The following is a 12,431-nucleotide window of genomic DNA, read 5'->3' as shown; positions in this document are numbered from 1 at the left end:
CCACTCGGCTGTGCCGCAGGACAATAAGGCGCAATTCCATCCGAGCACATGAGCAGGGCCTCCCGGGAGGCCATGAGCGCCGAGCGACTGGTCCGCTCGGCCCGGGAACAAGTAAGAGCGCTAGGAGACAAAAAGGACAACTGGTAACTTTGTCCACGAGACACCTGCCGCCGACAAACAGCATGGTCGACGGCCAAAGTGGACAGAGTATCGTACGGTAGAAGCTTCCACCGTCACATCCGGGATATGCTCGGACGATTGCAGAATGGCGTCAGACATGCTTTTTTGACACGACCTATTGAGGTATGTTTGGAGAAGCGTGCTCGCGTCTCCCCGGGGTCCTATATAAGGACCCTCAGACTTCGACAGAGGTATGCAATCTTGATCACTGTAGTCACAGTATCGTTACTTTGCTCTTCTTCTTCGCTGCCTGACTTGAGCGTCGGAGGATCGTCGCCGGGAAACCCCTCCCGGCACGGCTTGTTTGTAGATCCGTCGGAGATCCACATCACCAGTCGAATACAGCGGAGAGCGCCACGTCTTCAGCGTCCATCGACTCATCACTCGGAGAGGACCAATATAATTTGACTCAATCAAACTAACTACAATATCACTGCTACTCATTATGCATTATATAGTAATTATGATGCAACTATTAAACGTTGTAACAAGTCCGGTACTACCACAACTTATAGCAATTATTCTTAATTACTACACTAATATTGGAATAAGATAATTTTGATCTGAAAAAACATGATAGAACGCTTTTTACTTTTTTTTTTAAATGCTCTTTTCAATTTTTGGCCAAAGTTTATTGCCTTATTCTTATTTTCAAAGATATCTTCTATTTTACCTATTAGAGATACGTTTTTTTGTTCACAACTTTTCATGGTCAAAAGAGTCGACTCGACATGTTTAAAGGGTGTGTATAGTTCAGTCACGCGATGACCGTATCGTGATGACGATGGTTATGCCGATTTTTGATTTGTCGAGTAGTGAGGTGATGACGTCAATAGGGCACTTCACAATACAGTCGAGCTGTATTGCTTCATGGCGAAGGCTTGGACTGGCAAGCAACTTGTAAATCATCCAGCTCAGCTGCCAGGCCATGAAGAAGCACTTGGTGCCCACATGCTTCCTACATTGTGTTTATATTTCTACTCTTTTATCTTTTTAACAAGGATCAAGTACGTAGTTGATCAAGTTGCTTATGGATAACTGTAACATAAAATCGCCTTGAAGTGATAGTAAATTGACTTAAGCAAGTTCTCTTATCGAGCTCCAATATTGGATAAGCAATCACTTCACTTTCACTTTGAGACTTGTTGAAAGAGCACGAGGTTCAAACGGAAGGCCTCCCTAGTGATAAGCATCATTGTCATCTCCACTTCACTCAGTAATTCACTCACTTTGTTCTTCCTATTTCATATATAAATTGAGCATCAGTTTGATATCTTCAAATTCTTCTTCCAACTCCGAGAGAATTGAAAACAGTGAAGAGCAGAGATGTTTTGTGGATTACTAGCTGGAAAATTCTCTAATAAATGGTGAGAATTGAACTCTGTAATTCCTTGTTTCTCTTCTGCTCAAGCTTCTCCCATGGCTCTTGGGTGGATCAATGCATGGCAGTAAGCAGGCCGTGAGGATCACAAAGGTGAGGATCGAGCAGATCAAGAAGAAGAAGAAGCAGGCGGTGGTGTGCATCAACAAGAAGGACGTCGCAGGCCTCGTCGCTGGCTGCTGGCAAGCCAACGTCTTCAAAAGGGTAGAATTCTTGAGTTTCTACTCTCTTTTGTCACCTTGGTTTGTTCCATGAACAAAGATGTTGTTGAAACAGATGGACGCGCTCATCCATGAGATGAACCTCGTATCTTGCTTGCTACGAAATGATCGAAAAGTTCTGCAATTGCATCGTGGATCAGGTTCCAATCCTGCAAAAAACAAAGTATAAGAAGATCTCCTTGTTTGCTTCATCTGCCTCAATTTACGAGCTCTTGTTTGCTTTGATGAACAGAGATTGCCCTGAAGAAGCCATGGAAGCAGCATCAGCCACTAATTTTCGCCGCAGCAAAATTTCACGGTTTGCCAGAATTACGTGATCTGAGGTCTCTATTTGCAAAACGAGAATGGAAATGCATGGAGTCATCTGTGAATTCTGAGGTATTCATCTCTTTCTTTGTTTCCAGTCTTTCACTCACACACTCACACACACACTCTCTCTCTCTCTCTCTTCTCTCTCTCTCTCTCTCTCTCTCTCTCTCTCTCTCTCAATCATACTTTCTGCCCCCACGGGCTGGATCAGCTGGTTAAGTACCTACAGCTTGCCAATAAAATCGTGGGGTCAAAAGTCGTCAGTTGTATTCGGGGATAAAATCCTGGTGTACTGCACCAAAAATTCCTTCGACCCCCAGTCACCTATCCTGCCCAGCATTAATCGTGATTTACTTCCTTTGAAATCTTGTGGGACCAGGGCCAGGGGACCGCTAGGGTAACGGTTCCACCTTTTGCCAATACTTTCCTGGCAGCTTGAGCTGATGAAAAATATTGCTGATGAATTTGATCGACCAAAGGAAATTGTATTACCACAGCATGAGGAGATTAATGACGTTGTTCAGAAACATACCAGGGACTCCTTTGATCCAGACAACATTGAAGCTCACCGAAGTCGAAAATTTGATGAGAAATGTGAGCTTCCACAGAGCATGGCAGAGGATCACCATGAGCTGGATTGTAGTGTAGTGGAGAAAGGTGTGTCGTTTCAGTGGAAATTTTGAATGCAAAACGAGTGAATGGAAGGGCTACTCCATACACCAAAGCAGAGGCAATTGATAGAACAAGAGGAAAGGTAGAAGACCAACTGAACAAGAATACGAGTGGAAGATATGTGAATCCACCTTACCTTGTTCACCCAAAAACCAGTGATACTACAAACAAGGTTGGAGATTCTCAAATTGAGAAGCCAATGCCCCGTACTGTTAGGAGAAATAGTAAGGAGCCAATCATTTGTACCAAGGATGATGCCGTTAGCATTAACAAGCCTGCAAAAGCTAAAGCAACTCCTCATTAGCATTAACAACCAGCAAAAGCTAAAGTAACTCCTCAAAGAGCTTTCTTGTTGCCATCAGAATCAGTTAGTACAGCTGAAGCTAAACAAACACATGTTCGAGGGAAATCATTCCAGTTGGATCCATCAAGGCCTAACCGCAGTCGAGCACACCCAAGACTGTGAGATTATGATCAGTTGGTTGCAAAGTTTTCTGCTTTGAAGAATGGTTGAGGCAACATAATTCCACAATCTGTATGTGTTTGTAATTTCTAGTATCAGGATAAATAAATTGTCAGCTCAATATGTTGATGCGAAAATACATGTTATTAATAACCATAGGATTGAATAACAGCTACTAAATTTTGTATAATACCAGAGGCCAAAACTACTACTGCATTCTCCTAGCCATTGTCGAGTCGACGCATCTAACTGTCTTGTATCAGTTAGAATTTCCCTCCCCAAAGAAACAAATCAAACATTCATCAATATGGATACCAGTGCCCAAGAACATCACTAATGTTGCATTCCAGACTGATCTGGGTTTTCTGCATCCTCCTCTTCTGGATTTTCTTCTCCTTCTTGCTGCTGTTCTTCCGCCTCTTCCTCATCCTCTTCAGGAGGGTCTTCTGGCAGTGGATGTGGCAATGGAGTTTTCATTGGGCTGAATTGTGGAAATATATCTGGTCTCCTGGGAGCCTTGGGCCTCTCCAACTCCTACATCAAAACAGATGGATATATTACTTCTGACTGTGCTAAAGGAAAACATATATTACTCCAACATACTAATTCCATGTACTATGACACAATGTATGCCATCGACTCATTGCCATCTTCATATTATATACTCATTAGTAGTTACTAAAAGTAGACATTCTGTTGGAAGAACTAATCCTTTATAAATGGGCATTGGCCAATGCACTGTACATGAAGCATGCTTAATATCATTTGATCTCTTTTCCTACAAGTCTACTTGCATGAAGATTGTCTCCATGACTTTGTTTCCGCTCCCTTCCATACTTTCCTATTTTTCACCCAAGTAAACCAAGACAATTCTATTAACCATGAAATCAATAGACCTTCAAGTGGGTGAGGTATACACCAAAGCATATTTGCAAGTTACATGAGAAAAGCAGGAGGTTCTCAAAAATTCCAGCCAATATACAGATGTATGGCCCAACAAGAAAAGAGAACACAAAACGAAGAAGAAGAAACAAGATATGCTTCCTGGTGTTTTCTCCAAACACACGTTTGTAAATCAGATGGTAGAACGCAGCTATCCTTACACCTTACAAAATTGTACAAGCAATTCTGTTTTCTTACAGTCCACTCCGTCCTTTATCCCACTTTGTAGAAGCATCTGAGCTCCAAGTTTCACACATTGTTATTATGATGATCTCAAAATAAGCCTGCCTTGGACGCAATAGGTTTGTTGGGAGAAGCCTAAAATATATTAATTCTGTTCCAAACAAAAAGTTCAACTCAACACATAGAATCAAACTATAACTCTTTGCAGAATTTGTTTTCCTAACTTATCCACATTTCAGTTCTACAATCAGTAGCAATATTCAGGATATATGATGCTTTCTCATTTCTCTTCAGAATTTCTTGAAGTGGATGTTTTAAGTAAAATAAGAAGCCTGCAACCTCTACAATGTCTTCCAAACAGAGTTATGGTAAAGAAACTTGTTTCAAACTGATCATTCATTGGATTCTTATAGTATGTGAGGAGAATTCCTGAATATCATGCACTGCCTTTATCAGCCTTATTGAACCACATTATGTCCTCTTCTACATGGTTTCTGATTATATAAAGTGGCACAGAGCAATGGATAGATCATTGGAGGCGTCCCATGGTTGCAGTCTCTGCGTTAGTGACTCCATTCATGTATGTCGGTCATCTTACCTTGGTACCTAGCCACACAGCTAAATATAAACTGTTGGATAACTCATCCACAAAGTAAAACTGTGTATCGGTGGTTTGTTTTCTGACATAAATATCACTGTAGAAGATTATAGGGCATCTATGAAGTGTATGTGAAAAGTATTTCACGACTAATTAAATGTGATTTTGCCTCTGTAGGCTGGTCTTATCTCTAACCTAATAATCCATCCATTTCCACTAGAATCTCCTTGGATGTCATCTATACATGGATACACCTGTCCTTGGATGGAATTATTACATTTGGACAGAATGAAATATGATTGTCTCCTTGCAATCTACCTCCTACTCCATCATTAGTGTTCCAAAAATCTAAGCACTAATGCTATGCTCTGAAAACTTAAACTTAGATAATAACATGTTGCATTACCAACTTTTCATGTTTGGCTCAGCCACTATGTTTTCATTTTTGTACATTATTGCCATCTACCTCCTCACTGATGGAAATTTCCTACATTTCTTAGTTTCAAAGTAGAAAGAAATCCCAAAACTCCATAGCAACTCTGGACCTTAATTCCCACAAAAAAATTTTTGACTCTCACCTATGTGCCACAGTAAATTATGTTTTGAATCAAAATGGAAATCATTTCCACAACGAACACTCCATTCACTTAACCTAAACCACATAATAATCTCTCCACTCTTGCTGATTTTATTCCGAATAAAACCCATAAAAATTAGTGAGAATTCAAAGAAGGGTATCAAATTTAGCCTCAAAAGTGAACTAAAACATCAAATTGAACCATCATACTCTCTAATAAACCAAAACAAAGGACAAAGGAACGAGCGGCAGGCATACGATTGGGAAATCGAGAGGCGAGCGACGGGTTTTCCTCTCTTCTTGTGGGGCCATGCAGACAACACCGTGAATCCTTCCTCGGATTTTCCTTGTCGGCAAAAGGGCGCGCCCGCATCGTCCGCCCAGGCCCAGAGCCACCATCTGCGCCTGTTGCGGAGGCCGAGAAAGCGACGCGCCCGCTGAAAGACACCATGACGAGGAGGCCATATCTCGCCGGAGCGGTCAAAGCAGGGCCGATAGGCGGCGGCGGCAGCGGCGTATTTGGTCGGGCGCTTGGCCCCCACACGGTTTTTTCGTAGCGGAAGCGACGAGGAAGCGACAGCGGAGACCGCAGCAAATATGACTCAGTATCGGGTCCGATTCTCTGCAATGTCATCCGAAACCCGCACCGCAAAACATTTGGTCGGATCCGCAACCGTTCTTCTAAATTGGGCCTAAAATGGGAGCTTCCTAATTGGCAAAATCTTTGAGGCCCACTTTACATAATTACATCTCTAAATTTGTTGTCCCCCCCCCCCCCCCCCCTTCCCCTCCCTTTTTTGTCATATCATCAATAAATTTTTTTAACTAAATAACGAATTAACTTTTTATAAAAAAAAACAATAAATCTTTTGTCACAGGTAGAAATGCACTCAAATCTAAAGAAAAAAACAAGAAAAAAGTTACAAACAATGTCATCAAATTCATAACTTGAACAGTTCTTGGAAAAAGGTGAAAGAACAGAAGCTACAGAAGTATCCAATGTTCCATTGGGATCCAATGTTCCCCTGTCTTTTTATCACAAACCTGAATGAGAGCGTTCACAACAGGAGCTCCTTACAAGCTCCCAAGTCCCATCGTTGACATGGTGTATGTGAGGGAGCTCTCTTCTTAGTGAAACAGAGCTCCTTCACATTCGGCGGGAATGACTCTATATTTACGGAGCTCTTTCATATTTTATTTATTTATTTATTTATTGATTATTATTAAAATATTTTTTTGATTTATAAATTTTTAATTTTGGTATTGCTCTCGCGAAGAACTCCTAATTCAAAGGTTCTTGATTGTTAAAAACAAAGCTGAAGAAACCAGTTTGAGCTCAGAGAGCTGGAAACTGTCAATCAGTATAATAGATTTCTAATAAAATCTTAAAAAACAATTCTGTCTGAAAATAAAACTATATATATTGTCATCTCAGAGTCAAACACAAGGTGAGAAGTCATCTGTTAAATCTCTGAATGAAGAAAATATGCATTTATTTATGCCCTCATTTTTTTTTAATTTTCTAATCTGTGCATCTTCTTAATTGTGAAACCCCTGGAGAAAAAGACAAAAGAAGTATCATTCATTGTTGGTAGCCTTTCACTAGCTGTAAGGACTTCAATCATTTTCTTACTCTTTTGCAAAATGAAGCCTTCTACAATTGATTGTGTAGTGACTTTTCAACTCAAAAATGTGGTTTTCATTGTAGTTTTTTATATTCACAAGCGGATATGCATGGAAAAAATAAATACAATTCTCATTAGAAATGAGTTGTCATAAAGAATTTATTTATTGTTTATAGGATTTAAGAATTAAGATTCGAGATGGAATGAAAAGAATTCATTTCTCACGGACTCACTTTCCTTAATTGGACCGTCATCTTCTAAATCTTTTATTGATTCGAACCACTGGATGTCTAATTATAGGTAAGATGGACTATTCGCATTAGGAGTAGACCATAATTAAAGGATATCCCTAACTAGGTTGCTATATCGCCATCATTCACTTGATAAGAATGTAAGACCTACCATGTCCGACTTCCAAATTGATTCACACGCTTTCATGTTTCATTATTTTATGACACTTTGATATCTAGTTTTAAAATCACTACCGCCCCTTTATATCTCTTTATATATCTTGGGCAATGCACGTGAGTGTCTCACCTCTTTGCATTGGAAGCGTCTCCCATGTAGAGAGGCGCTCACACGCATCATCCAAGGTATCATATATATATATATATATATATATATATATAGCATTCGGAAATGATCCGATCGAGCACATTTAGTCAGAGTGCCTGAATTACTTCCGAGCATCCCGACCACTCAATTGTCGATGAACAATGCGTATAAGTTGTCGGAGAGTATATCAATTGTCGATGAACAATGCATATAGTTTGAATATATTGCTCAATTACACACCCCTTGCGCATCTAAAATATTTTTTGGTTCAAAATTTTTTTATATTTAATACTATAACGCAATTCCTAAATCTTAAATGTAAAACCCTAAATGGCATAACCGCTAAAAAAAATTTGTGCATCTCAGTCACACAATGCAAGTGCACAACATAAAATTGCTATATATATATATATATATATATATATATATATATATATATATATATATATATATATATATATATAGTTTTAATATCCTGTACATTTTACCGCACACCCATGAGCACCCAATTTTTTTATTTAAATTTTTTTTTATACTTAATGTTATAACTCAACCCCTAAATAATAAACGCAAAAGTTTATTAGCATAACCAATAATTTTAAAAAATAAATAAATAAAACATCAATTCACATGATGTGAGAGGCGCCCATGGTGGTCACTCACCATGGGTGCCCAGGTGTGTGAGTATATATATAAAATGCCTTGGGCACCCATGGTGAGTGACCACTATGTGATACAAATTGCATGTTGCAGACTGCCGTCCATGACAATGCATTTCAGCCTTATTTATTTTGTTGATCATTTTTTTTCTAATGGGTATATCATTTAAGATTTTGTCTTTAAGATTTAGGAGTTGGATTAAAATATTAAGCATAAAAAAAAATAGATGTCCAGGGGATGTACGTTGTAAGGTAGGTAGGGTATCATCTTTTATATATATAGCCAAGAAGACAATTTTAGATATTATCAAGGTTATATATATAGAGGGGAGATAGCCTTCACACCCACTATGGACGCCCCCTCACTTGATCCGAGAGGCCTCCCGAGTGAGGGGTGCCCATGGTGGATGTACAAGTTAAAATCATTGTGAAATAGTGATTTTTTTTAAGCTCCTGGTTATACCAATAAACCTTTGTTTTTAGAGTTTAGGAGTTGAGTTATAATATTAAGTACAAAGATACTTTAAAATTGAAAAAAAAAAAATTAGGTGTGCATGTTAAGGTGTGTAGGGTGTCAAAATTATATATATAGAGAGAGAGAGAGAGATGATACTTTACACATCTTTACGTGAGCGACTGTAGGCGACATCCAATGTGGGTGATCTGATGTGGCCAAAATCCTTTTTTTTCCCTCTCTCATCTACATGTAACAATTCTTTTCTCTCTCTTTTGATTGCATGCAAGATAGTATTGTTTCTATAAACTAGCACCAAGATGTATTGATTTGTAAAAATCAATACTAAGGTGGTGCTGGCATCACCAAACCAACACCATCCATCTTAATGTTGTTTGTAAAAACTAGCAATAAGGTAGCACCACCAAACTAATATTATCCACTTTGATGTTGGTTTACGAACCAAATGCTAGTTTCTACAAACCAGCACTAGGTGGATGGTGCTGGTAGGTGGTGCCAGCACCATCCATTTTAGTACCAGTTTGTAAAAACCAACACAGCATGGTGCTAGTTTGGTGGTGACAACACCGCTATCATCATCTTGATGCTAATTTGTAAAAACCAATACTAAGGTGGATGATGTTAGTTTGATGGTGTCAACACCATCGACACCACCTTGGTGCTAATTTTTAGAAATCAACACCATCTTACATACAATCAAATAAGAGAGAAGATCAATTGCCCACGGAGCTATGGTGTAGTGGCAAGGCACCCAAGTTGTCACTCAGGTACCCGTAGTTCAATCCCCCAGCTATGGTGAATTTACAAGAATTTTTCTTTCAAATGGGGCATGCAACCAAAAGATGTTGGGCTTCTAGACTGCTTGCCGCGAGCGCTTCCCGATTTATCCTGGTGACCGGTGGAAAACTTTCGTGGACATTTTGCTCCCGAGGCTATGGTGCAGCCGTAAGGGCTCTCAGCTATCTCCCAAGTACCATTATTCGATTCCCAGTTATGACGTATTTGTAAAAAATTTTCCTCCAAATGAGACTTGTAACTAAGGAATGCTGGGCTTCTGGGTCGCCCGCCAGAAGCGCTTTCCGATTTACCCTGGTGGTCAATGAAATACTTCCGTGGAGTCGGCCGGTCACCCCAGGCTCGACGTTACCCAGCCTGGTTAATCATTTTTTTATGAAGAGAGAAGAGAGTTATTGCATGTAAATTAGAGAAATTAAAAAAAAAAAATTGGCCACGTCAGATCGCCCACATTAGATGTCGTCCATAACTGCCCACATAAAGGTGTGTAGACTATCATTCTTTTATATATTTACACGCTGCAGACCCCGTTTTGATATGCTGCACACCTTACGCCGCACACACCCCGTAACCACCTAGTGTAATTGATTTTTTTTTTTTTTACTTTTTATTTTTTTTAAGCTCTCGATTATTCCAATCAGATTTTACCTTTGGGTTTAGGGGTTGAGTTATACAAGAATGATACCTTGCACACCTTTATGTGAGCGACATTCGACATGTGCGATCTGATGCGACCAAAATTAAATTTTTTTAATCTCTCTCTCATCTACATGCAACTTTCTTCTCTTTTATGCATGCAAAGTGGTGTTTATTTTTACAAACCAGCACCAAGTTGGAGTTGTTCTTTAAAGACCAGCTCTAACGTGCTAGTCTTTAAAGACCAGCATCATTACGTTGGAGCTAGTTTCTACAAACCAGCTCTAACATGGTACTGGTTTTCACTAGCACCAAATGTTGGAGCCAATCTTTAAAGACCAGCTCCAACGTGCTTTAAAGACTAGCACTAACACCAACACACATTGGAACTAGTTTCTAGTAGAAATTGTAAGTACCTCGGGTTGATTTTGATGTGGCCAACCAAGTCAACTTAAATCAAAGTGTGCAGGAACTTAGGAACACAAGAAGTTGAGTGGAAGATGCGGCAAACAAAAGGATGACACGAGAATTGAGTCGACGAGCTCTGTACATCAGAGGAACGAGAAGCTGCGGAAGAGTACACCGGTGGAGCGAGAAGGACGCGTGCGACGCTTCCGATGGACGAGAAGTAGGAGTGGAAGATTGCTCGAGGATAAGGTCAGAGTTGGGTTCAAGTGAGCTCAGCTCTGGATGACCGGAAGATCACCGAAGCAACTAGAGTCAAATTCGGACAAAGTCAACACTAAGTTGACTTAGTTTAGGGCATGAACCAAGTCCAAGTGCCTGGAGTGGGTTCGGGCGCTCGGACCCCTGGCACCGCAAGGGCACCTCGACGAGCTATTGCTACGGATGACATCATATGTCCACTTTAACAACATTCCAGGCGCCCGGATTGGGTCTAAGCGCTTAGAGGAGGATAAAGTTGAATCCTTAGACTGTTGCATAGTTGTTGTACACAGATGAGATGCATCACTAGGGGCGCTTGGACTGGGTCCAGGCACCAAGAGTTGCCACATCAGGAAACGACTATTTTCGACCAGTGAGTTATAAATAAAGTCGGCCTTCTTCATCCAAAACAAGACTCAACAACACTTTATGTATTTTTATTTCCACACTTTATACTTTCTTTTCTATTCTTCAACGCATGTACAAGACTTCTCCGCCTCTAACGATTTGTTCATAGAAGGAGATAGTAGTGAATTTTTATTGTCTTGGAATAACAATCTTCTGATTACAAACCAAGTAAACTAGGTCGTCTCAGACTTTCTTTTTATTCCATTCTAATTCAATTAAGTGTTTGTTTAACTTAAGTCGAAAGTTTTTTAAAAAGGTATTTTTATAATTTTAGATAAATCACCCTCTCTTGCCGACAACACAGGACCAACAGAAACTAACTTCAACGTAGTGTTGGTTTGTATTAGCTCCAACGTGTTGGTCTTTAAAGACCAACTCCAACAGTTGGTGCGGACGAGTTTGCTATGGACTCATTCACGACTAAGTCAATTTCTTTTTATTTTATTTTATTTTTTTAAGCTTTCAATTATGCCAATAAGATTTTACCTTTAGGTTTTAAGATTTGAGTTATAGTATTAAGTAAAAAAAAGAATTTATATCAATTTTTTTTCAAGTTTATATCAGGTATACGACATAAAGTCCTTAGGATAACAAAACCTTATATATATACACACACTAATGATATATTACGGACTCATCTGCGCCAAGCGTATTTTTTTTAAATTTTTTTGTTTATTTTTGTAAGTTATTGGTTACGCTAATAAAAAATTTGTCTTTAGAATTTAAAAGATGAGTTATAGTATTAAGTATAAAAATTTTTAAACTAAAAAAATATTTGAGATTTGCAAAGGTGTGCATGATAAAATCCTTAGGGCAATAGATATATATCGAAATATTTACGTTGCGGACCGTGACATGCGGACACTATCTGTACTGGTATAGTTTTTATTTTGATTTTTTAACCTCAGCACAATCCATACACACCTTAAATATTTTTTTTATTTTTTTAATATATTTAATACTATAACTCAATTTTCAAACCCTACAGCAAAAATAACCGAAAGTTAAAAATAAAATACAATAAAATAAAATCGAAACGGTGAGGTCGCGGACGGCGTCCGCAGGCAACCGGCAGCAGCGTAAAAT

General features: G+C 39.2%; 2 protein-coding genes across 5 annotated transcripts; one reads left to right on the top strand and one right to left on the bottom strand.

Moving 5' to 3' along the window:
- Window positions 1-1,209: 1,209 nt before the first annotated feature.
- LOC121970630 lies at window positions 1,210-3,166 on the top strand. 4 transcript variants are annotated; one of them, XM_042521454.1, is made up of 5 exons: window positions 1,210-1,396; window positions 1,495-1,547; window positions 1,630-1,765; window positions 1,838-1,922; window positions 2,015-3,166. In XM_042521454.1, exons 2-5 carry the CDS (start codon window positions 1,507-1,509, stop codon window positions 2,308-2,310), a joined length of 558 nt encoding a protein of 185 aa, XP_042377388.1. In that variant the 5' UTR covers window positions 1,210-1,396; window positions 1,495-1,506; the 3' UTR covers window positions 2,311-3,166. The 4 variants fall into 4 exon arrangements, with proteins under 4 accessions (XP_042377388.1, XP_042377387.1, XP_042377389.1 ...); XM_042521453.1 differs by having other exon boundaries at window positions 1,481-1,547; XM_042521455.1 differs by having other exon boundaries at window positions 1,210-1,547; window positions 2,015-2,160; window positions 2,471-3,166.
- A 121-nt stretch (window positions 3,167-3,287) lies between these two features.
- On the bottom strand, window positions 3,288-6,115 carry LOC121970632. The gene is made up of 2 exons (XM_042521456.1): window positions 5,785-6,115; window positions 3,288-3,760 (listed from the first exon to the last, which is right to left on the bottom strand). Exons 1-2 carry the CDS (start codon window positions 5,989-5,991, stop codon window positions 3,560-3,562), a joined length of 408 nt encoding a protein of 135 aa, XP_042377390.1. The 5' UTR covers window positions 5,992-6,115; the 3' UTR covers window positions 3,288-3,559.
- Window positions 6,116-12,431: the final 6,316 nt, after the last annotated feature.

This window comes from Zingiber officinale, chromosome 4A, assembly GCF_018446385.1.
Source record: "Zingiber officinale cultivar Zhangliang chromosome 4A, Zo_v1.1, whole genome shotgun sequence".
Lineage (NCBI taxonomy): Eukaryota > Viridiplantae > Streptophyta > Magnoliopsida > Zingiberales > Zingiberaceae > Zingiber > Zingiber officinale.
The sequence above is the reverse complement of the archived record's forward strand: the minus strand, read 5'-3'. Positions and strand labels throughout refer to the sequence as shown.